General features: G+C 53.6%; 10 protein-coding genes across 10 annotated transcripts; 4 read left to right on the forward strand and 6 right to left on the reverse strand.

Moving 5' to 3' along the window:
• Window positions 1–241: 241 nt before the first annotated feature.
• LTS14_009429 (uncharacterized protein) lies at window positions 242–1510 on the reverse strand (the record flags this gene model as incomplete). The annotated part of the gene is made up of 1 exon (XM_064842111.1): window positions 242–1510. The coding sequence occupies one exon, from the start codon at window positions 1508–1510 to the stop codon at window positions 242–244; it is 1269 nt and encodes a 422-aa protein (XP_064690319.1).
• Window positions 1511–2054: 544 nt separating this feature from the next.
• On the reverse strand, window positions 2055–3995 carry LTS14_009430 (uncharacterized protein; the record flags this gene model as incomplete). The annotated part of the gene is made up of 1 exon (XM_064842112.1): window positions 2055–3995. One exon carries the CDS (start codon window positions 3993–3995, stop codon window positions 2055–2057), a length of 1941 nt encoding a protein of 646 aa, XP_064690320.1.
• Window positions 3996–4452: 457 nt separating this feature from the next.
• Window positions 4453–5180, forward strand: LTS14_009431 (uncharacterized protein; the record flags this gene model as incomplete). The annotated part of the gene is made up of 2 exons (XM_064842113.1): window positions 4453–4970; window positions 5042–5180. The coding sequence occupies 2 exons, from the start codon at window positions 4453–4455 to the stop codon at window positions 5178–5180; spliced, it is 657 nt and encodes a 218-aa protein (XP_064690321.1).
• Window positions 5181–6421: 1241 nt separating this feature from the next.
• GBP2 (g-strand binding protein) lies at window positions 6422–8412 on the reverse strand (the record flags this gene model as incomplete). The annotated part of the gene is made up of 7 exons (XM_064842114.1): window positions 6422–7197; window positions 7253–7304; window positions 7354–7548; window positions 7579–7699; window positions 7754–7823; window positions 7867–8179; window positions 8236–8412. 7 exons carry the CDS (start codon window positions 8410–8412, stop codon window positions 6422–6424), a joined length of 1704 nt encoding a protein of 567 aa, XP_064690322.1.
• Window positions 8413–14262: 5850 nt separating this feature from the next.
• RPN12 (regulatory particle non-ATPase) lies at window positions 14263–15139 on the forward strand (the record flags this gene model as incomplete). The annotated part of the gene is made up of 2 exons (XM_064842115.1): window positions 14263–14808; window positions 14861–15139. The coding sequence occupies 2 exons, from the start codon at window positions 14263–14265 to the stop codon at window positions 15137–15139; spliced, it is 825 nt and encodes a 274-aa protein (XP_064690323.1).
• A 772-nt stretch (window positions 15140–15911) lies between these two features.
• LTS14_009434 (uncharacterized protein) lies at window positions 15912–17001 on the reverse strand (the record flags this gene model as incomplete). Its single annotated transcript, XM_064842116.1, has 4 exons — window positions 15912–16121; window positions 16177–16354; window positions 16408–16506; window positions 16559–17001. 4 exons carry the CDS (start codon window positions 16999–17001, stop codon window positions 15912–15914), a joined length of 930 nt encoding a protein of 309 aa, XP_064690324.1.
• Window positions 17002–17598: 597 nt separating this feature from the next.
• On the forward strand, window positions 17599–19581 carry LTS14_009435 (uncharacterized protein; the record flags this gene model as incomplete). Its single annotated transcript, XM_064842117.1, has 3 exons — window positions 17599–17861; window positions 17913–18589; window positions 18638–19581. 3 exons carry the CDS (start codon window positions 17599–17601, stop codon window positions 19579–19581), a joined length of 1884 nt encoding a protein of 627 aa, XP_064690325.1.
• A 304-nt stretch (window positions 19582–19885) lies between these two features.
• On the reverse strand, window positions 19886–22098 carry LTS14_009436 (uncharacterized protein; the record flags this gene model as incomplete). Its single annotated transcript, XM_064842118.1, has 2 exons — window positions 19886–22015; window positions 22096–22098. The coding sequence occupies 2 exons, from the start codon at window positions 22096–22098 to the stop codon at window positions 19886–19888; spliced, it is 2133 nt and encodes a 710-aa protein (XP_064690326.1).
• A 744-nt stretch (window positions 22099–22842) lies between these two features.
• MRPL19 (mitochondrial 54S ribosomal protein YmL19) lies at window positions 22843–23436 on the forward strand (the record flags this gene model as incomplete). Its single annotated transcript, XM_064842119.1, has 2 exons — window positions 22843–22971; window positions 23023–23436. 2 exons carry the CDS (start codon window positions 22843–22845, stop codon window positions 23434–23436), a joined length of 543 nt encoding a protein of 180 aa, XP_064690327.1.
• A 979-nt stretch (window positions 23437–24415) lies between these two features.
• LTS14_009438 (uncharacterized protein) lies at window positions 24416–25747 on the reverse strand (the record flags this gene model as incomplete). The annotated part of the gene is made up of 1 exon (XM_064842120.1): window positions 24416–25747. The coding sequence occupies one exon, from the start codon at window positions 25745–25747 to the stop codon at window positions 24416–24418; it is 1332 nt and encodes a 443-aa protein (XP_064690328.1).
• Between the last annotated feature and the right edge of the window lie 207 nt (window positions 25748–25954).

Consider the following 25954-nt stretch of genomic DNA (forward strand, 5'->3'; position numbering starts at 1 on the left):
AACACAAGACGAGAGTGAAGAGGATTACTTCAGTTGCGATGTGCCTGTCGAGGAGCTCGTCTGGACTCATCCAACTTCCGTACGCGTCGACGTCACAAACGAGAAAGCACAAGCCACTCCTCCACACAACATCCCTGCTAAATGACACTCACGCGCCACGAATCCTTCGATCCAGCCATCCCTGCACCGCCTCGGACCACCTCCACAGCTACTGTAGACGACACACCAATCGCATCCTCGATCACAATTTGTATACGAAGGCAGCGTCAGATGCAAGTCCACCACTGCTGACAGCCTCCCAGCCACTTTCGAGATCATCTTTGCCACCCCAAATCAACTTGACATCTTGAGGAGTACCACGACGGACAAAGTCTGTCCAGGCTCGATCTCTCTGGTCGAAATACGCCTGAGCTCCCATACGCTCCAGTATCACGTCTCTGGCGGGTCCAGTATTCATCTGGTATCGATTCTCCATCTTCATGTTCTTCACCATGCTCTTCATCAGGTCTTGGGGTGAGACGACCTTGGCTTCTGCCCCAATACCGACAATGACCACTCTCACGCCTGGGAGTTGACGCTGTAATGCCTCGTCCAGATCCGTCAAAGATGTGCCGCGGCCACCGAAATCACAAATGACCACTTTCTTCGGCTTGAGCTCAGCGATCCAGTCAAGGGTCTCTTGCTTGGTCGCCGTATCGTAAGAGACTGCTCGAGCCGGATACTGTGCTGCAGCCACCACCTTGTCGTCTGGCTTGGCAGTAATAGCAAGCAACCCAAGCGGATGCTTACCCTCCGGTCGAGCATTGATCAGCTCACACAAGAATGAGCGCGCCGTCCTTCCTCCTGAAGACAAGCTCACAACAACCGCCCCCTCCAGATCACCTTGCTCGGCACTCCACACCTGCCCCGGCGGTCCCTTGTCGCCAAAGGGATGGACATAAGGCGGTCCAAGCACGACTTGATTCAGCAAGTACGCACACTCCCACACAAAAAAGACGGCCTCCATTGCCATCTCATTCACTTCCTTTTCACTGACTTTGCTCATCCTCACTTCTGTACCCTTCGCGACATATCGATTGTAGACATGCATAAGCTCCTTCCTCTGCTCACTCTGCTCGTCCCAATGACCCTTGGCATCACCCTGCTCAAGCTTATAATCAGCAGTCGTGTCGGAGAAAGGCCAGTACCCAAAGATTAATCTTCCTGGCTCGAAGTCCTCGGTCTGGCTCTCCACGACTTCGCCATAGCCCCAGCAAGGTACGATGCCATATTGTGTATCGTCGTTGTATGGTGCTGGAAGGTTTTTGGGAACGGGATAGGTTGACCACCATTTCATGATTGTGCCCATGCGGGCATAGCTGAGATTGTTGTATGTTAAGCAGACCAGAACTGGGCGAATTCGGACATGGCCTGGTTTGAGAGGAGCCTCGTTGTCGCGAGGTATCGATAAGGCCTTGTGAGAGTTGAGTTCATCCTTCTTGATGACATGGACGAGATTTTGGTTAGACATGATCTCTGTTGTTGGAAGATAGAAGGATTGCTGGCAGGAATGTTGGGGTGGGAGCGGTGATGCTCAATACAATACCTTTCTAGTGCCGTGCTCAACTCACGTATATATGCCTTTCCGAGTCTGTATACGGACGTATGATTGCTGACAGATGCGACAGCCCTATGTTACGGCCATTTCGAAGGATTTGTGCCTCGCGACGGGGCTGCTTCCTTCGCTAAGTGCTTTGATCCATGAGTACAAGCGGTTGATAACGCCATTTTCCTCACAAAGGGAACAAGTGTGGGCTTTATGGCGGTGCATCTGTGTCGAGCGCTGATACTCTAACTGCTACAGATGGTTTGGATGTTATGAGGAACGACCGACCTTCTATACCACGACAGACGACACTACAACCAGTCTTTACAGCTTGCAGACCTACCTTCGAAGTGACGTGAAAGTCGTCGTTTCAAATCGTAAGCGACCACAACCAAGGCACGACAAAGCATATTGTCAGGAGAGTACGACAGATCATTGATCACGTATCTCATGATTCACCCACCGGCCATCACATCTCCAGCAGCTCCTCGGCATAATCATCCAAATACACGACCCGGAACTTGTCTCCCCAAGTCTCAGTAAACTCCCTCTTCCGATACATCCCACTAATATTCCGACTCCAACTCACAACCTCCACCTTCCACCCCTTCTTCAAAGCCCTCTCCAGCATAACCATAAATCCAGGGCTATATTCCGCTTGTGCTGCATCTCCCGTAGCCAAGACCATGGTCGACGGGACCTCACTATCCACAACCGACTCCATCATCTTCAAGTGCAGAATCTCATCAACACCCTGCTCGATCATTTTCGCCGGCGCGTACTGAGGCGCAGCACTGACCGTTTCTGAGCCGCTACTGCCACTTCCGCTGCCGCTGCCATGGTGAGTGCTGGGTTTTGGGGGAGATCCGCCGACCGCGGAAAAGTCATTGCCAATCAAAGCTTTCGCAGTAGCATGCGGCAATGGTCGTCCAAACCGATCGTGGTCTTTGAAGTAGATTTGGCGTTCGGTAAGCTCTCGAGCTTTGTAGACTTTGTCGAGGATACTGCATTCATAGCCCACTGCCTGAGCTTTCTCGAAAGCTGGGAGGAGGGGAGTGGAGCCTGCTAGGACGCGCTTGGCGACTGGTCGTCTACGCTCCATAAGTAGTGCTAGGCCGTCGAAAGAAAGATGCGCGGGAGGCAGATGCGCGAATTGCGGGATGCCTCGAGAACGCTTGAGTTGGTCATTGAAGCCAATAAAAATGTTGCTTGCGTCCACGAAAACGTGGATACCATTTGGATTGTTGTTGTGTGTCGTAAGATTCATTGGAGAAATGAGGTGCTTGCGATCTTCCCAAAAGTCGGCAATGAGCTTCATAAGCAACGCCCAGTGGCGGTCTTCTCCAGACCGTACAATTTTGGGCTCAATGACGAATCGTGGTTTAGATATTGCAGTAGCTGGTGCTGTATTCTGATTGTTGGTGGGTGATGTTTGGTGCTGTGTAGGTGCTACCGCCGACTTTACTGGCGGCTGAACAGATGAAGGAAATAGTTGCAAAGCTGAAGCTTTCTTTGGGGTTACTGGCCACTGCTTGGTGGTCACGTTAGATTGAGCAATGTGGTTGTTCAATGGATTCTGAGCGGCAGCAGGACCAGGGTTTGAATGTTGTCGCTGGGAATGACTGAGTTGGCCAGGTCGAGATGGTGTGCCAGAGCTCGATGGCGAGCTTGAGTTCTTTGCTTTACGGCGCTCGGCAAGCATATCCTGCACACGCCTAGTGGCAGTATGGACGTCGTCATCAGAGACAGCCAGTGCCTTGGTGCTGGATAGAGTAGGCGTCTTGCGAGCCTTGATAGGAGTCAAGCTTGGTGCCGGTGCAGATTTCACGAAGTGAGCACTGGCTTTGCGGGCTGGAGTTCGTCGACGCACACTATCCGCTTCAGACTCAGACACAGTAGCATTCTTGAGGGCCTCTACAGCCTCTTTCGCCTTTCGCTCCTTACGGCGTTGTTTCTTCCGTTGCGTCTTTGTCAGAGAGGGTGTATCAGGCACCGAGCCATCAGTCAAGGTGTCTGTTCCAGGCTCATCATCGCCAGCCTGGTCCTTCCACGTGACCTCCTTCCCGCTTTTAGTCGGTGTCTTGAAATATGTGGCGCCATCCGAAGTATAGTCTAGCTTGGTGGGCAGATCATGCGTAAGCGCCGGAAGCTCTGGTGCAGGCGACTCGAGGGGTGTCCCCAGAAACTGCCATATCTTGCTAAAGTCGCCAAGCTTAGATGAAGGTGTGCCAAAGTCATGCGTAGCTACATGCGCAGTAGGTGTAGCGGCTTTCGAGGCGGCATGGCTGTAGTTGACGTATGGGGCCTCGTGTGTATCCTCGCTGGCTGTGAGGTCTCTGCTGGACAGCGAATTGACGAGATCAAGCACGTGAGAGAAGTCCCATGGCTTGATCTCAGTCTGAGTCGTCATGTACTGCGAGGGTTGTATGCGCCCGGCGGCGCTGTTTTTGAAGTGATGGAGGTGGTTGGCTTGCTCAAGGTGGCGATACTGCGAAATTATCAGCCATGGCCGTGTCTCTCGATCCTCGCTATCGTACACGAAGGAGGGCAGAGCAGCAGCTTCAGACGTTTCCGCATTTCAGAACATGTGGGCGAGAATATTGGGGATGGTAGTAGTGAAGTAAAGGCCTTTGCCGTATTCATTGAGACAGCTCAAGGTCATGACGCTTCAAGCACGGTCCACCTTGATCCAGATATGGGTGGCGATAGCAATGGCGGCAGATCCACACTTGGCAATGGCATCCATTCACTCCACTTCTCATTGACCCATGATTTCGTGCCTTTCGCCTTTGTATAGTATGCGTTGAGGAAAACAGTCTTTTCAAGCTTGCTAGATATGACATAGATCTACCACATATCAAGCGGACATGTCCGCCGATTTCTGGGCTGGCTATGTCTCTGGCGCATTCGGCATCGCAGTGGGCAATCCTCTGGACATACTGAAGACTAGATTACAAGCTGGGACACAGATAGTGTCTACAGTACCACCCAGCAATTTGGTGACAGCGCCAGGCGAGGCCGCAGGTGTCAAGAGAGCCAGACCATGGACTTCAGCCCTTCGAGGCGCAGCAGCCCCAATCCTAGGCTACGGCGCCCTCAACGCTCTCTTGTTCATGACCTACAACCGTAGTCTGGCTCTCCTCAATACGGGCTCCCTCGCAGACTGGCCTAAGAGGCCGTCAGCCTGGAGTCTTTGGACAGCGGGTGCCTTAGGCGGCCTGGCTACTTTCTTTGTCTCTGCACCTACGGAATTGATAAAATGTCGTGCTCAGATTAGCCAGCCGTCTCAGTCAACTCTTGCTGTTACGCGAGATATGTGGCGGAGAGCCGGGGTACGAGGTCTGTATCTCGGTGGTGGGATCACAAGTCTGAGAGATGCTGTTGGGTATGGGTTCTAGTAGGTCTTGATCGTGTTCTTATATATCTCGTCTCATGTGCAATGCTGAGTTCCCCTAGCTTCCTAAGCTATGACCTGAGCAAACGTGCGATAAGCAATGAAGATGACAGCCATAATCAGCAAGCCCTGAAAGTGCTCCTGTGCGGCGGCCTCGCTGGCGTAGTCACTTGGGCGAGCATATTTCCTTTAGGTGATTGATATCAACATCGTCCTCTCATGTCCATGCGCTGACTCACACTAAGACGTGGTGAAGACTCGCGTGCAGACATGGGACCTCACACCAGCAGCCCATAACCGTGCCTTGTTGTCTCCAGCAACCCAGCCGCTGCTGTCCGCTCAACACCCAGTCACTCGCACAAGACCGAGCACTTTCCTCATCGCCAAGGAGATCTATGTCGCTGAAGGTCCCGCAGTCTTCTTCAGAGGCCTAGGAGTATGCAGCGCTCGAGCCTTCATAGTAAACGCAGTACAATGGGCCGTGAGCATACCCAACTCCACCGTCGGACACACAACAAGTCACTAACGACATTTTTAAAACCAGGTTTACGAGTATCTTTTGAAACAGCTATCTGATCTTCACGCTACCTAAACCTAGCCATTTCTCTTGCAACGAGATAGGCCAGTGAACGATATAGCACTCCCAGCATAGTCAAGCATAGTCAAGCATGAGCAAAGCTGATCTTCGCGCCACCAGACCCCAGCCATTTCTCTTGCAGCGAGATAGGCCAGTGAAAGGTATAGCACTCCCAGCAATGTGAAAAGCATTTCATTTCCACCACACCCATTCCTCTTTCCGACTCTCCTTCCGCCCTTATGTGTCATTCCGTCTCCCATTGAAATCACGCGCCCAAATATCAATCCGTCGCCATTCGCAGTAGTTATCTCTCCTGTGGCATGTTTAATTCTCGACGAGAGCTTGGTCCAGATATGGAACTTTCTAGCTAGTGTTACAAGAGTTGAGCCAAGGTCGTCGATGTGCCAAGTATGTCGCAGTAAAAAGTCGCAGTAAGAAATCGCGGTAGTGTTCGCATGCGTCGTTCTTGCAAACTCCCACTCGTGTCACACGTGCCGTGGGTACTTCTCGCGGACTAAGCAGGAGTCACAGTCAAGTCGCAATCAAGCCGCAATAAAGTCGCAGTAGTGTTCACAAGTCTCGCTTTTCGTGTCGCACATGCCGTGGGAACAGCTCGTGGACAGTGCAAGGAGTGCAATAAGAAAGTCGCAAGCAAGTCTCGCTTTTCGTGTCGTACGTGCCGTGAGAACAGCTTGTTTGACGAAGAAAGACTCGCAGTATGGTACAAGCTCCGTGGTAGAGCCAAGAAGTCGTGTCGGGGGTCGCAATAGTGGTAATGTGTCGTAATGGTGGTAGCAAGGTGATGGTCCGTGATGGTCCGTGATGGTCCATCTGTCTCTTGGACTGATGCGCTGCGGAAGATGCTTTACATTATCTCTGCCTGCATGCTGCCCGTAGGCTCCATGCCCTCCATACCGCCAGTCTGGTTAGTGTAACGGACATAGCCCAAGCCGAGAGGACGACCGCCGTACTCGTAGCCAGTGAACTTGGTGATGGCCTCAGCCGCGTCAGCCTGCTCACGGAACTCGACAACACCAGTACCGCTTGAGCGCATGTTGCTCTCCATCTTGATCTCGGCGCGCTCGACCTTGCCGATGGTGCGGAAGAGCTCATCCAAGTCGTCGTTGCTAGTGCTCCACGGCAGGTTGCGGACGAAGATGGTGGTGCTCTCGGGACCGCCCGAAGCAGCGAAGTCAACGAAGGGGTTGGATGGGGCGCTGTTGGCAGCAGCAGAGGGGGCGCCTTGATAGCCACCGCCATGGCCGCCGCCCTGATAGCCGCCGCCCTGTCCTCCACCGAATCCACCGCCCTGGAAGCCGCCACGGCCGCCATATCCCCCACCGAATCCACCACGACCACCGCCGAATCCACCTCCAAAGCCACCACGAGGCGGGTATCCTCCACCACCATATCCGCCTTGGAAGCCGCCACGGAAGCCGCCTCCAAAGCCACCACGGCCCGAACCACCAGCATAACGATCCTCGCGGACCTCGAGAATGCGGCCCTGCCAGTCGTAGCCGTTGAATTGGTTGATGGCGTTTTGAGCGTCCTCGGGGTTGTCGAAGGCGACGATGCCGGAGCCCTTGGGGTGGCCATCAGGGGTTGAGTGAACGTCTGCACGGAGAATGTTGCCCACGTTGACTGCCTTTAATTAGCCCTTGTACCAAGCTTCTGCTCGAAAGAAGAGTAAACTTACTAGCTCCACGGAACAGGTCCTTGAGATCCTGCCAGCCGACTTGGTAGGGAAGCTGTTAGGTATGTCAGTAGTGATCGGGCGAAAAGGAGCGTGAGTCGTACGTTGGAAATGAAGATCTGGTTGCCGCCCATGCCACCACGACCGCCCATACCCATGCCCATGCTCATACTGCCGCCGCGACCAAATCCACCACCATTGAAGCCGCCGCGCATGCCACCACGTCCGCCATCGAAGCCGCCGCGTCCACCACCTGCACCCCCGCCAGGCTGGTTGAAGCGCGGCTCGGTCTCGCGATCCTGGACACACGTAAGCCTGGTTTCACGTACACGATTCCTTTGATTGGGAAAACCTGCCTCTCGAACGTAGACAAGGCGACCCATCAGGTTGGTATTGCTGAGAGTGTTGATGGCGTCTTGAGCCTGCTCACGTGTGGCGTACTCGACAATGCTGGAAAGCGTGTTAGTGAGCTGCTACGTCAATGAAATCGAGAAGTTTGCATACCCGCAGCCCTTGCTCATGCCGTTCGGAAGAAGGAGCACGTCCGCAAAGACGACCTCGCCAGCTGTGATGCCTGTCAGTGATGTAGAATATGTGTGTGATGGCGATTCTCTTACCAGAACGCATGTAGTCCTTCAGATGATGCCACTTGACGTCGTACGAAAGATTGCCCACGTAAACGCGGTGGTCTTGCTGTGAGCTCTCTGGCTTGGTGTTCGTCGCCATTTCCTGGCTCTGACGATCGTCACGACCACGTGGGGCGGACTTCCTGTTGTCGTTGTTTTCGTAACCCTCGTCGTAATCACGCGAACGGTAGTCGCCGTTGGTGCGGCCTCTGCTACGGTCGCGGCGTGGAGCACGATCAGGGCTACGGGAGCGAGTGCGCTCGCGCTCGTCGTAGCGCTGCTCGCGATGGCGAGAACGGGAACGCTGCATCTCAGTCAGTTCCATAATATCATTAGCTAGTCAATCGCCCTCCAGCGTACGTCTCGCTTAGTGTCCTTGTGACAGGCCGGCTGCGGTCCAGCTGGCGGCGCTGGCGCAGGCGCAGGCGGAGGCATAGCTGGAGCTGGAGCTGGAGCTGGAGCTGGAGACCATGCAAATGGAGTCGGCTGATGAGCTGGCGCAGGAGGCTGGGTATACCAACCCACGGGATAGATCATGGTGGCTGTCTGATGTGCCAAACAGCTGTAATTCGTGGCTCAATCCATAGATATATGCTGTGCGGAGGTCCGTGCACTGAAAGCGCAGGGCCAGCGGGATCTCGGTGACACTAATTGAGCGGTAACAGCACAAGGCGGATGCCATGAACTCAAGAGAATCATGTCTGCTGGGGACAGCAACTCTGATATGCCTCATTGCCATTGGAGACATCATGCCAGCTGACAGCATCCATAATCGGGGGATAGTGACGCCCATAAGTCGATCTCGCAAGGAACGCGCCAGACTGATAGCGGCAGAGCGTAAGTGGGCAGGTGTTTTGCTTCGGCTGCTGTACGATATGCTCATGCTGAGACTTCGGAAGGCCGTGGCGTAAGGCAAGCAGCTCGACGATGTCCTGAGCGCGGCGATTTCTGGATGGCGATATCTGGACGGCAAGGAGAATCGGTCTTGCGGATGTGGTGCTTACCCTGGTCGAAAGGGCGGTGCTGGCGGCTTCGAGCAGGATACAGCCGCGGAGCGTCCTCATAGGTGGCGAGGTCTTAGGTGGACGATGCTGAGATGCCGTGTATACGCATACAGTCAAGAGATGGAGACACAGCAGCATGGCAGCCGCATAGGACGAGAGAACATGTTCAGGCATGAGAGCGCAGTGTACTGCTTGTGCTCAGCATGCCGGTGTCCAGTCTCGGATGAGAACAACAAAGGCAGCACACACAAGCAGTGGTGGCATGGAGCAAACGCAGCAGGGCTGCTTGGGTGCGACAGTGTGTCTATTGCAGACGTACGGGCTACAAGCGGAGGAGTATCTGCCCTGTCCGTTGCCGTCTTGCTCATCTCGCCATCCGTCCGTCCAGCTTTCCGTGCAATTTCTCCGGCAAAAAGATCCAGCAGCTATACTTGTATATACGCCAATCGCTCAGGCCACCGAAGTCTCCGCAATCCTGCGTCTCGCCATGCCGATCAATCCTTTCCAGCACTGTACCGGGTAGTTCGAGGGTGTCGAAGAGCCACGGCGTCGAAGTCGAAGCTGAGCCATGATCTGGACACGACGGATGCTGGCGAGCCTCGTGAGTCGGATCAACACGGGAATAGATGCTGCGTTGTGGCCAGGAATAGTCATAACACAGCGCTGTTGGAGGCTGCGCAATGTCCAACCGGCTTGGCGCTTACGCACTAGTGCTCTGTGATACCAACGCTCTGGCAGTCATGCTGCCGAAGACTCTTCGAAGCGTACAGTGAGCAGAGCGTTGGGTCATACTGCAGCGGGTAGCAGTGCTCGTCAGAACTCGCTCAGATGCACCATGTTTAGCGCCAGCCAGTTCTTGTGCTGAGTCGGCAGTCTGTCGAAGGCTTGGCAGCTCTGTCTGAGAACCTGACGATACCACGTTACAACACGAGCTCATGGCGGTCGTGGTTACAAAACATCGCTGCATGATGCTGGGGTGTGCAGAGGACACGAAGGGTTGACATGGCTTGGTCGTAGCCTGACATCTAGTATGCTCTGAGATCACAGGAGTCGTTGCCGTCGTGCTTATCGTTGTGGAGCTGGTGTAGCTGATATTTATAGTTGTCTAAGCAGCCATGGCACTCATCTGGTCTATTCGGCCAAGTACGGAACCAGGAGTGTATAAAGTCAACCCGGAGTTCTGGTCAGACTAGTGGACTTGCTTGGATGTCTAATCCTCATGATGAAGACTGGTCATGCCCACGTGCCATAGGTCTATGGTCCCGGGGTGTCTTGCCCGAGCGTGTCGGAGCGAACTTGTCTAAGACCATTACAGGACTTGCTTGTGCTACTGTCTCGATGACCGAGCCACAGGCTAGCAGGGACTTGTCTGTATTGTGGTTGTGACATCACATTGCGTGTCATCGCATATGTTTGGCTCGTGGCAGGCAATGTGTTGGCGCTACCAAAGAGCTCTTTCTGTCTTTCCACGTCGCAAGGACGCCTGAGGCCATAAGGCCTGGTCCCGTCCAGTCCAGTCCGGAAATCCAGTCAAGAGTCCAGCGACGTACGCTGGAGGGGTCTGCTAGAAGACAGGGGAGAGGAGGTTAGATACTTACATCGTCACGATCGCGCGACGGGCGGTAGTTGTCGTCTGCGAGATTGTGTGTCAGTGTCGCTGTTGCCAGGGATTATTCTCGAAGGATGACGGGGTGCTGTTGTAGATGGAGGAAGGAGTGATCATCGCTACCACTGGTGGATGGAGGCACGAGTGAGGGATATGTAAGTGAAGAGATAATGGAAAAGGCACGCTTACCCATTGTGGATCTTGTTATTGTGAGTTGCAGGAAGGTGAGTGCGCTCGCGCAATGAGGCCCAACAGGCTCTCAGGTGACAGGGGTCGAGGTCGTGGTCTCTATGGTCAACGCGTAATCAGTACGAGCTGCTGAATATGCACCACGATCTGCGCGGATCACTTTGCAGGTTGCGGGTGGTCGAGAAAGGATAAGCGGAAGGGCTTGAAGGTGCAGCGGAGAAGGGCAGGAAGTGACTAGAGGCTCGGGTGGAGCGCTGCGGCAGATTGCGTGTATGCAGGCGGCCATATCTTCTGACCGCACGCGTCGCCACCCATGTCGCTGATCCTACTGCTGCCACTACTGAGGGTGAGGAGCAGTAGGGGAGCTACATGGTGGTTGTGCTGCACTGCCTCGAGTGCTTCCCGCCTTGCTCCTGTCTGCCTACCCAAGCCCTGCGCTCATCCACCGACGCGTCAGATGGGGGTCACTTACTCCAAGTAGCTTCTACTCTGCCGTCGCTTGCTCCGCTCAGCCGAACGCTGTCGCTTGGCAATGCCGAAGGCGTGTTCGGTGCTTGCTGTGCAGTAGCTGGAGCCGGGGGCTTATGCTGCCTGTCGGGCGGGACGGACACGTGGCGCCAATAGAGTGATCAATGCCTGTCGGATGCAGGTTATCGATGAAGAAAGTGGGTCAAACAAGAAGGCGAGCTGTTGGACGCGGCTGCAGATGCGGTGGGAAGGTAGAGGTAGGTTTGGTGATGGACGTAGTGAGAACTTTGGGGCTTGTAGAGTCCAAGCTCGGGTGCCAAGAGTCGCGTGTCGCCACCTCTATTGGTCAGACGACTACGATTGCACATTTCGCTAGAAGTTGCTCTGCTCGCAATGCCTAACATCTGATCCTTATACTATGGGCTGTTATAGACGCTGTTTTTGCCCAGGTTGAGCATTCAATTCAGCGGTGTGAAGACTGACAGGACTCGAGACGGGCGGCTTCAACCAGCGACAATGCCGTGTTGACACCCGATCATGCAACGGGGCATCGTATCTGCCTCCATGCAGCCCACAATCGTACGAGGTGCCTTACTATTGATCGTTCCAGGTCTGCCGGATGCTCAGCCGAAGTCTGGCCTGCATATGACCCATCCCCGAGCCTTGCCTTTCGGCCCCATTCTATCGTTGATCGGCAGAGTTGCCACAAGGCGGCGGCGTGCATGCATGGGGTTGCAGATAGAGACTCTGAACCAAGCGCGAACCGTTCCGATCACGATACAGTATGCTGAAGCCTGGTCAGACAATATGTGCCGGAAGACTGCTGCTAACGCAAAGCCATCGAATGGGCAGCGAGCAGTGACTACACATTGCCTGTGAGAACGCAAGATGCAAGGAGCGTACCTCGACTGGTGACATTCGCAAACCTGTTTGAGGCCGCCATTTAAGAACGGATGATTACGCCACCCTCTGCTAGTGCATGCACAATGGTTATGTGCCCTGTAAGGCATGTGCCGATATTGCAGACGCTAGACCGACCCGCGGTCTCCATATTGATCAGGTATCGATGTCTCTTCCGCCTGACTGGGTAGTACTTGCGAGGCTGCGGAGACTTATAGCATCCTCGCGGCAATTCTAGACAAGTAACAAAGGCAGCGAGTACAATGACTCCACGTCACGCTATGAGAAAGCAGGTTCGAGTAAGACTACCGCGGCACACGATGCGAAAAGTGGATCGGTTGTAACGACAGCCTACAACTCCAATCGTGTATACCAGTGCTCACCTAAAAGGGGTTTTACGCCTTTAGATCTCGACTGTCCATACTGTGTTCACCCCACCCATTGTCGACAAGCACGCCGACCGGAGTCTGTTGGGTCAAGTCCGAGGAAAGTGGAGCTCCAGACAATGGCGTGGAAGTCGGCTGTCGTCAGGGATACTTGCATGTCGAGAAAACTTGGCCTCGGGTTTGCTATAGGCGGAACAATCCTGCAGCTGATGTTCTACCATGATAGGCGATACGGGCGAGGGTGATTTCGACGCTGATCTCTTCTCCCTATTTTGACGTGGCCGCCGTCATGTGCTGCAATCTGAGCGATGGAAGTTTTGTGCTGAGGATGACAGCTTTCGACGAAAGGATATGGCTACGCGACAAACTAAGGAGGGAGATATACGACATATTACACACTGCATCACAAAGCATCGCACTTGGTCCATAAAGCGCCGATGGAAAGAACAAAGGCTCAGCCTATTCGCGTGTTGAGGGTATGCTACCTTTTAAGGACGAATCTTTGTCACGCCTGTCTTCAAAGCCTGATCGGACGAAAAGCTTCGATAGTGACCAGAAGCACGTTTTGGATCGCCGGATTACCGCCGTCGTATCGTTTCCCTTGTGTACGGTGAGTATCGCGTAACATTGCGACTCTTCTTCATACATCTCAAAAGCTATGGAAGTAGGTCGCAATCGTTTCAACGCCATAGCGGGATCGATGAAGTATCGCACGGTTTCAACCAGACCGATCGTACCATTGGCTCATGTATGCGCTCGAGGCTGAGCTGTCGACACGGAAAAGTTCCACTCTGAGAGTACTCTTCGCCTCGCAACGCCATATGCTCGCAACCACAATACTGACAGACTCTGCACAAGCAGACACACACAGCATCATCAGGCTATCGTTCCATCACTTCTCGGGGTACAAAGTCGGAGTAGGCTCACCCATCGTGGACATGCCTAGTACAATCGCCATTCGAAAAAGCTAGGACAAGACTTCGTGAGCTGGTAGCATGGATGGTACAGCATTGACGTGCCCACCACATGGACGATGCTACAAGCGAACGATGCTTTGGCCTGGTGCGGCCACCCATTAAGTATAACAGATCCATCTCGTCGAAAGAAATCACTTCGTGAACAGACTTGTTTGAATACAATCCGTCGACTAGTATGGTCATGACAGCGACTACAGCAGTGCTCTGTACGGGGAACGAGCCAGGATGGATGACGTGCCACGCATTGCGATCAAGTCAGCTCAACTGCGATACTTGCAACGTGCCTCGATGATTGGAAAGATTTCTGTGGACGCATAGATAAGCGTCCTTCATTCGGCTGCATGTCAGCCATTGAAATCTTGCTGACAGCTTCGAGTCCTCTTACGCGCGCAATCAAGTCCCCACAGCCGCACATAGCAGTAGTAAGATTCGCTCGTTCTATCAAATCATTGCTCTACGTTTTTCATCACTCTTGTGTACACTTCAATGACCTGTACGCTAGTCGAGGAGCCAGACTTGTGCTTGATTAGAGCGGATGGTGTCCATGTGAGCATTGAACTCTCCAGCACTTGGCTCTAGAGCTGTGGACTCGGAGCAATGCTCCTAAGGGGAGTATTGTTGTGAGTGAACAATCACTCGTCTTGGGGGAAGGCACGCAGCTGGATCGGCCCGTTAGATTCCGATGTTGAGCCGCATGATTACTGTAAGCCGCTGCAGGCACATGTCGATAGGCAGATCATCACTTACGACACATCACCTCACGTGCTACCAACAACACTCAGCATCTAGCTCTATATCGCCCTTAACCACATCACAAGCACATTACCGAGTCACCGCTGAACAACACAATACCAACGATGGCGGAGAACGAAGTCAAACAGATCGCCAGCAAGCTCGAATCCCTCCGCGGCTCCCAACTCTCCTCCCAAGCACCACCTCTCCTTTCCCGCGCCAAACTCGCCCTCCTCCGCCTTAACGCCCTCGTCCCCAGCGAAGAAACACACAAGAGCCACCTCCACCTCGCCACCACCATCCTCGAGCTTGGCGCGCTAATAAGCATCCGCCTACGAGACACGGAGAGCTTCACACGCTACTACCAACAGCTACAACCCTTCTACGCCATCGAGGGATCCGCGTGGTCGAGATCACACGCGCAGAGTAATCAGAGTAAAGTCACGGGATTGTATTTGCTGCTGTTGTTGAGTGTGGGCGATTATGCGGGGTTCCATACAGTGCTGGAGGGACTGGAGATGAGTGCGGGTAATGAGAAGTTGGAGAAGGATCAGTTCATTCAGTATCCTGTTCGGCTGGAGCAGGCGTTGATGGAGGGCAGTTATGACAAGGTGTGGGGTGAGACGAAGGGAGAGCATTTGCCTAGTGACGAGTATGCGGTGTTTTCCGAGGTAAGCTACGGACATTGCGAATGTCGCAGAAACGGACTGATAGTATTACTAGGTTCTCATCAACACCATTCGTTCCGAGATCGCTTCGTGCAGCGAGCGCGCCTACCCTTCTCTGCCTATTGCCAACGCCAAGAACCTTCTCTTCCTCGACTCGGAAGGGGCAGTAGTACAGTTCGCACAATCGCGTGGGTGGGTGGCAAAGGATGGCAGGATATACTTCCCGCAGCAGGAAGAGGAAATGCTCGCAGCTGAGAAGGACGTCATGAGTGCCAGTGGTATGGTCATCGAGAATACGCTAGGCTACGCAAGGAAGCTTGAGACTATCGTGTAGGCCTCTCCTGGAAGCAGACAATCTGTACTACTAGCGCGCATGAGTGAGCCATGCTGCATTGTACATCATACAGCGAGACGACTTAACATATTAGATGCACACTGCCTGCTCACGAAAGACGAGCTGATGTGGCATTTTTGAATCACGTTTCCGGTGACACCACGTGCAAGGTCATGTTTGACATGTCTATCTCTCGGAACATCGACCGCAAAATGTCGCGTCTCTATATACGCTACCACAACGCCCTCCGCGCCGAACGCTCCATCGAAAACTCTCCCAGCACGGACACGACAAGACTCTCCTACCTCATTGCTAGCCTCGAGGGTTAGTATATCGAATAGCGAGTTTCCTCCCTTCTGCTCAGCCGCTTGAGAACGTTTCTTCGTCGGCGCACCTCGCGGAGCTGCTTTCGCATATGCCGTTCGGAGTCTCTGTTCGACACCTTGTCCTCTGCCAGCTGCATGCGGTATCGCGTCCAGCGTGTTCAGGTCGCAAGTTCTAGCATATATGCCAAGGCTCAGCACCTCACCTCGGTGGTTAAGCACCTGATCGCAACGCCATTGTGTTCGTCCCAAGGGTATCATATGCAAGAACGTTGGCCTCCCTTTCGTAGTCACATGAATGCAGACCCTGCTGCCACAAGGTCTATTCTGCTTGCTTCGCTCGCTTGATGGAAGTCCGCCGACCAGACTGCGTGACTCACACCCATCATGGGCGGGATTGTGGGTTGTGTGTGAGTCTAGTCCATGTTCGGCGGTGGACCTCATCTTGGTCAGGAAGAAGCATTGGATTGCGTAGGCCGGGCCGCATGTTTGAGTCGGAAAGCTAGTAGCATAGGTGTCTGTGGGAAGTTGTGGTAGCTCTGAGGGTGCTCTTTGTCGCCTCCTTGGGTCTCGAAAGCTGGTTCTCGCATGGCGTCCAACACCATACCATTCTCGAAGAATGGAGTCAATAGAGACCAGAACGGTCGATGGTAGACAGTCTGTACCAGGTGTTAGAATGTGGCCACATCTCGCAACGGGATCTTATATACTTACGAGTGGCACGGGCTGGCCCCTTACGGCTTCACTTTGTGATGGAGAAATGTCGAGATACTTCGTTACCTTGATGTAGAATTGCATCTGCTGCTTTCCAGTCGAAGGGTCTTCGAATATCTCAATACCACGGTGTCCGGCTGGTTTCGAGAAGGCTGGATGGAGGTCCACGTTCACGACACTATTCGATCTGTCAGTGCTCCTTCAATCCTAGAATTTAGCAAGATCACATACCATCCGTCGTCCTTCAAGAAGTGCCGTAGCGCTTTCGCGATAGGCCCGAGGTCGGGAAGTGACTTGAGCGTGGTACTAATTACTATGATGTCGAATTTACTGCTCAAACATCAGTTTAAGCGGCTCTTGATCTTAGTGGCAAGTCATTTACTCGGGATGTGCGTCCGCCCATCGCTTCATCATGTCGAAATCCATAAGGTCAATAAACTCATATACAATATTGTGGCCATCCTTTAGAGCTCTCGCACGTGCTATATCGAGCATAGGTTCTGAGTAGTCAAGGCCCGTGACCAAGGTGGCACCTAGGTTGGCAAACATCCGACATAGTATGCCGCTGCCGGCACCAAGATCCAGGACTGTCTTGCCGGCTACAGTTTTGCCACCAGTCTGACCAGTCAATTCTCGCACCTGGGGTAGTAGACATTGGGTGAACATGTCGTTGCCATCTTCACCGGTTTCGCTCTGCTTGCGCTCCCACCAGTCGGCGATAGTGTCCCAGGCCTGGCGGTTGCTGGTTGTAGCTTCTTTGAAGTCGTTGTGTCCATCCACGTAATCATCAGGCTTAGATCGGGCACTCATCTTAACACGCTGCATACGGGTGTTAGGTCTGTGCGGATAAAAACGCGGCATGCTTATGCAGGGAGAAAAGATGATTGGTGTTTGTTTGTGCTGGCAGGTGGTGAATGATGAACGCACCTTTGCTTGATGATGGCAATCGGTCATGGGGTGCGATCATGTTGATGTACCTTCCAGTTTCAGTCACTCAGATCACGTCGCGGTTGAGGGCGACAGGTCGGCCTCGACAGTGCACAAAGGATCATGAGGTCGTCAGGCTGTGATGGAAGGCTAATAAAGCGTCACAGGGCTGTGTTGTGTAGCGGGTAGGCGAAGGTCTCAAAGCATCCTCGCAGCCTCGCAGACAAACGTCCGTGCACACAGCCACAAACATGTGGCCAGCTCTGGCTTGCGGGATTCTGGGGCCGCCCACCTTTGAGGCCATTGGCTCTGACATGGACAAGCTCACCTCAATGCAGCGCCCAGTAGTAATGTGCATGAAGGCTCGCATCGCGTTGTGCGGCCTCACGCTAGCAAGACCGTACAAAAAGACGACACTGCCCCCCCAATATCTGGATGTCATTTTTCTCCCAAGCGAGCTCTATCTTCGATAACCAAAGGTGAACACACAGAACCATGGTTCAGAATCTAGCACGACCATTCTTTAGGAGCAGTCGAGGAAAAAACGTCGACGAGGACGAGCCAGGCGAAAGCTATTGTCTGCCAACATTCACTAGACCACAACCTTCGCCAGGTAACCTGAGACGGGTGCCGACATTGCAGGAACTGGAGAGAGAATGCAGGATCCAACCTCATACTGACGAAGGTGGTGATGCCTATTACATTGGCGACTTTTACGATAAAGGCAAGTGTGCAGCAGAATGGAGGTTACCAGACTTGTAAGTCTTGCTGGCCACATCACTTGACGCGGAGAGCTTACTTCTGCCTAGATCAACAAGACCTTATCTCAAATATGTCAAAGAGGTGTCACAGTCTTTCCCTCATGTCGAATATCTGGCCCACTGGATGGAGGTGAGCTGCGCGCCACCAAAGTGGAAGTTCGTCAAGAAGCATCCGACCAACCGCGACGAGCGTGCTCAGCGATGCAGCGTCTGTGTGCTCGACTACGTCGACGACGTGCTAGTGAAGAAATCCAACTTCAACACTAATGCAGGACTTCAAGAATTCCTCGGCCAACCTACACTTGTGGGCACCAAACCACCTATTCGACTTATAATCGTCGAGGACCTCTCTCGAGATGTTGTGGAACTCCTAGGGCACGAGTACGATGTAGACCCACTCTTTTTCATGTCACACATCGGAGACTATCTATTCCACAATACCCGCGACCCCTGGGTGGAACTACCAGACTTGGACATCGATGCTAGACGCCGGACACATTTCAACTTGTCGTACCTGCGTGCCCGCTACTTCAAGACGGATCCCGAATTCAAGACTGCCGAAGGTGAAAGCGGCGACTTCAACGTGCTCCGTAGATTGGACAGCGATCGAAGTCGCGCACGCCTCCAAGACTCTTTGCTCGACGTCAAAGGTGCCAGTGTCACGCTCAGTCGCTCGAAAACGTCCCTGTGGGTGCAGCCGCGCGAGAAAGAGGCGCCAATCACAGGTATGTCCTTGGTATAATTTCAATGATCAGATCACTGACTATTGTTAGCATTACTCCTTGTCGACCCTACTGTGAAGGCAGGCTATCCGCTCTGGGGAGGAAACCGACCATTTGAAAACACACCTTCGTCGCGAAAGCCACTACCAGAACCTCCGACCAGGACGTCGCTCTTTGACGATGTTATATACTGGAGTAGCAAGTTCGACGCCGAAGACTTGGAACAGATACGAAAAGATCCCAATTGTATCGCCATCCCCATGTTCCGCCTGGTGCTCGCCAGCTGGCGCACCGTGCTGAAATATATGGCAAGTATGCTCTGCAAGATCGAATGGGAGTTCGAGAGGCCACACTGGGGCGAGACACCAAGCCAAATCGATGCTTCTCTTCGCAAACTGTCTCCGTGGGCGCGCAACATACCTTCGTACCAGGCCATGATCTCCGAGTCCATTGATCGCGTCTTCCGTGTGCCTCCTGAAGACCGCAACGAGCTCACACCGGAGGCCGCGCACCATCCGCGCCCGGACAGAGGACTGCAATCTCTACTACATGACTTTCGCCTCGTCCAGCAGTTGATGAACGCCAGCCAACGACGAATTGAAACTATCCAGACCTTCGCCAGCAACCGCATCAATATCGAAGAGTCTCGCCGAGCCATCCAGCAGAACCAAAGCCTTGCAAGACTGACACTTCTTGCCACGGTATTCATCCCACTGAACTTCACATCCAGCTTTCTGAGCATGTCTCCTGGCTTTAACCAGGCGACTGAAACGATATGGATGTTCTTTACCATCGGCATACCCTTGACCATACTAGCTCTCATTGGCGTGGATCTTTCCAATCCCGGTGGCTTGATACGCACCGTGTGGAGGAAACATAAGGGCACAGGCAATGCTTTGCCTAGCCCAGACAATACACAGCAGGTTCCGATTGGTACCACAATAAACTGGATGGCTACAAGATCCGAGACCTGGTTTGGTCGGCATGCGAGATGATGCGACACCATGAATTGTTTTTCCTGGGGTTTACAGAGACAGCTCTGTACGAACGATATGATGAATAAATGAACGAATGAAAATGTCAGACACTTCGAAGGCGTTAGATTGCGTGAGAATCGTAGATTTGACGGGCGGTTGGCATTTGTAGCATATCACATACAGATTACATAGAACGCATGGGTATCATAACAGCATAAACGCCGAACATCACAACGCCGTAATGCATCTTTCTCCGATCCTCCATGAGGACGTCCGGCGTCCTGTCATTGCCTCAACCTCTCGTATAGCTCATTCGGCCCATTCACGCCCCATACACAGGTACACAACCAGCCACAGCCGCCATAACAAGCGCATACACAGCCCCACACACCGCCCACTCTCTCGGCGGCAACAACCCTCTTATCCTCGTCGTACCCACCACGAGGAAAGCTCCTGCCGCTATCAGAGCTGTGACGGCCAGGCGCCCTGCCAGGGACGGTATCAGGGAGAAGAGTAGCAGAGGCAGCATTAGCGTTATTGGTATGTAGGCCGCTAGTGCTCCGGGCGTAAGGCTTATTGCTGAGCTGAATGGCTGTGAAGGTGGAGTGGTGGGAGCGATGAGGTCCACGGTATGGCTTAGAAAGCGTGTCTCTGAGTCGTGAACAGGGTTGTGTGCCTTCAACCAAGAAGTGTATGCCTCAACCTGCTCCATCTCGGCTTGGCTCGAGGTCTTCATGAGACTCGTGTATGCCGTCATGGCACGATTGTACTGCTCGGTCTTGATGAAGATTCTTCCGAGCAGGTTCGTTCGCTGAAGGTGAATCTCGGTTCCATTATAGGTCTCCGCGCGCCGTGAGGCTGGTGTTCTTGTTTTCTCTGATGGTGAAGGTGGATGCATTTGTGCTATTATCTCATCTAGGGTGCGAAGGTGTTCTTCGAGTTCCGCTAGTTCGTCTTGTAAGTGTAAGAGGATACGGTGATTGAGGTATTCGAATTTTCTGTAGAGAGGTTCTACTGAAGAGTCTCGAGTTGCGAGCTCCAACGCGAGTTTCTCGTAGCCTGCTATCGTCCTTTGACTGAGGTCTGGTGCGTCCGGCGCATGTGGAGGCTCCATCGACTCGAGGTGGCTATTCATGGTAGCCTCGTGGGGTGGTGGTGCTGGTGGCGATGGCCATTGGTATCGTTGCATTGCCATCTGGTAGCCATGCTGTGCCGAGTGTGTCGATGAGCTGGAGAATGATCGATGCTGGCCGTAGACCGGGTTGATGTAGTGTTGAGGATACGGCTGGCTCGCATGAGCCATGTGCTGTCGTCGAGCCTCATCCTGTTGGCTCATTTGACTCGCCGAACGTCTTGAAGACCTTGAGCCGCGAGAGGATCGTGATACGGACCTCTCGCGAGACTGGAAGCTGAGTTCGGACGGCGCTGTAGGCGCGATACTATGTTCCTCGTCATCCTCTTCGACATCGCTAACACTGGGCGCCTGCATGCTCCGCGATGGTAATTCTGGGCTTTGTTCTTCGCTCATAGCGGATGATACTTCTGAGCTGGCATATTGTGGATCGTACTTTCGTCTGAGCTCCGCGACGCTGTGACTGCGAGTGGCTGTAGGCGATGGGAAGGTTGACTGTGTAGATGGGGTGTCTGGTGCTTCGCTCGAGCCAGCAATGGACGGCTCGTAATGTGACGATGACGACGATATAACAGAGCGGTTGTCATGGTCGTCACTGGCCGTGGATGCGACCATGTAGTCGAAGACATTGGGCGATTTGGGACGGGGCTTGGTGCCTACGGTCGAGCCAACATCGGAAGTGGAGACGGAACGGCGAGGCATACCAACGGGTGTCCTGGAGCTATCGCTACCACGTCTGTCATAAGATCGTTGAGTAATTGTCGAGCCGCTTCCACTTGACTTGTCTGTACTTTCCGTGAGACTGGACAAGACGGACAGTAATGAAGGGTTGACCTTGAAGGGATGATCAAGTCGTCGCTGCACACCGCCTGCTCGATGTCTGATTGGGCGACGATAAGTAGAGGTAGCGTCGTCCTGATATCGATGCTGCCGAATAGCAGTCTTCTCGGACCTCCGAGATGTATCCAGACCTCTACTTCCAGGTCGAGACCGTACTGTCGACTCGCCAGACTCCAATATGCGACTCAGGCTTGGGAAGTATCTTGCCAATTCACTTTCGCTTCCACTTCCCGCAGTCGACCTCGTAGAATGCTCGTGCCGACGAGAAGATGTCCGTCTCGAAGACCGTTTCCGTCGCCAAGGTCTATCGTCAACATCAATCCATTCGCTAGAACCAGAAGATCGTCCTTGCTCTTCGCTCATGCGGCTAGGGCCTAGATTCCGTCTTCTGCCTGACCTTTGCGCACTTTTGTTTGCTGCCTCGTCAACTGGTCTCGAGACAATCACTTTCGGTGGTACAGATGGCGAGGTGGGCTCAGACTGCCAAAGCACAGCATGCGTTAGTGCCTCTGCTCGTGCGAAGTCGACCCAAACGTCCCGGAGCCCGAGGAGGAACTCACCATGATGCCCGACAAGCGAGGCGGCGACAGGTCGACTACTATACCCTCACGGTCAAGGTATCTGACATGTTAGAGAACATGCTGCCACGAGCCATCAAGCTCCAGGGGTGCTGCTGAAAGTGTATCAACTGTGAGATGTGAGACAATTCACTGGTGATGCTGGCTAGCATGTTCCAAGATAGAAAGTGTGCGCGGAAAACGAATGACGAAGCAATCATAATAAGGAGTGTGTCTCACTGCATATAGAGCCTGGTACCTTGTGTTACGCCTGGGCTGAAGCAGATAGGCTACGGTTCAGGGGGCATCCTTTCGCAAATCGGCCGTTTGGGCGCTGGTCAGCGGGAGATTTGATGTGTTGGCCGCGCTGTATGCAAGTACTTGCAGCGCGCATAGTAGCATTGGGTGGTCGGACGTCCATTGGAGCGTGGCGACACACCTTCATTGCCACTATTCGAGCACATATGTGGTTGAAGAAGTCGTAGAGATGCACGTTCACATTCCAGAGAGCTCTGGGCTGCAGACGATGGGATGCTTGCACAGAGTCTTCTCAAGTCAGCATGATCGACGCCCTTCCCGGCACCAAGACCCTCGTCAGAGTTCCGGATTCATTCGGGCGAAAGCAAGATCGTGTTACGTGAGCAGGCTAACTTTATCCCATTCCCGAGCCTCCGATGCGTAGGTGAATGCTTGGCCGATGAACTTCAAGATTGTCGAGGTTGCACCGAACATTGTGAGGAGGTCGTAGTCATGGCGCGGAAGGTATTGCAGAATGATCAGATAGTCAAGCTCATCGTCGGTGCTGGACAGGCCTCACCTTCACCTCCCGTCGGTCCAGCACTGGGTAGTAAAGGCGTCAAGTCCATGGACTTCTGCAAGGTCGGTCCGCCAGATATCAGAAGCGCTCCACATATGCTAATGGAAAACCAGGAATTCAATGCGAGAACAGCAAACTATGTCACGGGCACAATGATACCCGCCCGGGTGACGGTCCGACCAGATCGCTCGTTTACATTCGAACTACGAACACCGACCACGGCATCGTTACTCTTCGCAGCAGCAGGTGTACTCCCCACGAAGAACAAGCTACGAGGGGCAGGCAATGTAGCGGGACCGACTTCGCGAGCAGGCTTGGAGGGCCGAGGGAAGCAGTCAACTCAGACGGGTACAGGTGCGGCAGGCAACAGTGCAAAGGGGACAGTAGGACAGATCAGTCTGAAGCATGTGTGGGAGATTGCCAAGATCAAGTCGAGTGAGAGTCGTTTATCTGGAGTGCCGATCGAGGGGATGGTCAAAAGCGTCATTGCTCAGGCGGCTAGCTTGGGTGTGGTGGTGGTGCCGTGAGTGGATTCGTATGGGTATTGTGCTTGCATAGCGAGGCGTTCTTGGGTTGTCAAATGTCAAGATTATCATGCCAAAAAGGGGGATATGGTGTAAGATAAATGGACGTCGAAGATGGCAGTGAGGGCTCGGTGATACTAATGTACAACGTTCTACTCACAACGCCTCCGTGCCATAATCGAATCATCAACACAGTCGAACTCGAAGATGCCGCCATCAGGCGTCACACCAACCCCTCTCGCCACCTGTTCCGCATCATCGCTCGTAGACCTGGTACGGAACCAAGAGAAAAGATCGGATTAGACCCACCGTGACTTGAACACGGACCTCCTCGCCCGTGAGGCATTAACCGAGCTCACGCTCATCGTCTAATTACAATTACCCACTCATGTCAAGCTTTACTTAACTATCTCAGTCAGTCGTACAGGCATGAGTGGCGCCCCTGGACGAGGTATCTCTCGCATGCAAGCTCTCCATTGAGACTATTGGATCCTTGGGTGCGACAGTTGGCGTAAATACTATACTGGGAGGGGGTGAGCGTGATGCTTGAGCCGCAGTTATGCCGGTTGACGAAGTGGGTGCTGCCATTGCTCGGGGTATGGATCTGTGGGTACGTGGCGGCCTCACCGAGCGCTACACTCAGCATACCCAAATCTTACCTTCGCAAACAGACAGGACCACTTGACTCCAGTCGTTCATTCTCGTATCAATGAACAGATAGGTGCTCAAGCGGGACTACGAAGCTAAGGTGCGAAGCGGCTTCTCAGTAGCGCTTCACCTTGGATACGAAGCTTGCGGTCGAGCAAGACGTGGACGCCGTCGGTGATCAATTGCATTGTGAAGATGGATTCAGGACTGCGTTCGAAATTGTCACTTCTATAGAGAGATCCGCGCGGTGCACCGAATCAGCGTAGATAGGAAGGATTGCAAACTAAGAGATCGCTGACGCTAAACGCTGCTTCAATTGAAATATGACACAACACTACAAATCCATCACATCACTCCCACCAAATGAGAACCCCTTCTTCCTGCCAAGTCTCAACGCCTTCACCACAACCGTGCCATCGACCTTGCCGTCCTTATCCTCGGTCGAGCTCGCGGATGAACCAACCCCAGGAAGACTGGTACTACTAGCACTACCACGCAACGAGCTCGCCCAGCCAGCCACAAGCCCACCGGCTCGCTCAAAGGACTTCTTGACATCCAGTTCAAAATCATCGAATGCCCTCTGAAGTACACTCGCTGTGGCGCTTGAGCCAATGGTGGCGGCGAGGTCGGCGTCGGTCATGTCTGTGTCGGAGACGTGGCTTTGTTTTGCTGTTGGTGAGGGCGGATTCGAGCCGAGCGGACTCGGGAGACCACCAGCACTCTTCCGCTTGCGTCTTTTGACGCTCGCCAGGAGGTCGTCCAGAGAGGGCTTGCGGTCGAGGCTCTTGTCCCCATTCGTCGTCCACAGACCGTCCGAGTCCTCCACCAGATGGCCCTCGCCCATCTCGACATCTGTGGTAAGTCCAGCAGCCGGTGCCGTATCGTCCATACTGCCATCGTCCAAAATGTCGCCAAAAGTGACCAGGGTCGCTTTCTTAGCTCTATTACCGCTAGTCACCGAATCCGATTTGACCTTCGCAGACAGGCTAGGTACTGCTGCGATAGGCGTCGAGACCCCATACTGCTTACCCCATCGACACTCGGAAGGATAATCACAGCTACCCCAACAATTCTTTCTCGGCCTCCAGAATCCTTCCTTCTTCCATGCACCGGAGAACCACTCAGCCTCTTTCGTCTCCATATACCCTTGCTCCGCTTCCCGCACGTGCATCTCTACGTCCTCCATCGGCTCCCCATCAATACCTTCGGATAATTCGACCATACCCCTCGCGGCATCGACTCGCTCCTCGACACTTCGGCGCCAGACGCCCCAGTTCTTCCAACCCTGGTAGTCGAACTCAGACGCACAGGCTTTGTGCTTCACAGTCCTCTTATTCGTCTTGCGTGAGCGCTTCACTGTCGTCGTGCCGGCGCAGAAGAAGTGGCCGTCGTCTAGACAGCGACGGGTCACGCCTAATTGGTAGACGCGGGTACAGACGTGGCATTGCCAGAGCCAATTCAGGGGTTCTGTAGGAGGTGGGCGGAGGGTTAGGATTGCTCCGTGGGTTTGTGCTGGTGTCTGGGTGCTCGATAGCTGTGCCTTACGCGGTGGTGATGTGGACAGCTTGGCTGGCGTGATGGGCAGACGAGGAGAGAAAGGCGTAGGCGGAATGGCAAGACGGGAGGACTTGTAAGGTGCTGGTGTTATGGTCAGATTGCGAGGCATTTTGTCCTGTAGCCAGAGCTGTGATCTTCGAATGGACGGCGCTATCCCAGGTCGTCTGTTTTGAGTCTGCTCTTACCAAGATCCTGCTTCGTCAAGTATGAGACCTGCTCGTCAGGCTGCTTCAAGTGTCAAAGGAGCGTAAGTCGGAAGGATACAGTCCGTCCAAGAAGTCAAACAACTGCAGCGATCGTGAAGATGTAGTGAGCA

Source organism: Recurvomyces mirabilis (assembly GCF_035927965.1).
Source record: "Recurvomyces mirabilis strain CCFEE 5264 chromosome Unknown scaffold_31, whole genome shotgun sequence".
Taxonomy (NCBI): domain Eukaryota; kingdom Fungi; phylum Ascomycota; class Dothideomycetes; order Mycosphaerellales; family Teratosphaeriaceae; genus Recurvomyces; species Recurvomyces mirabilis.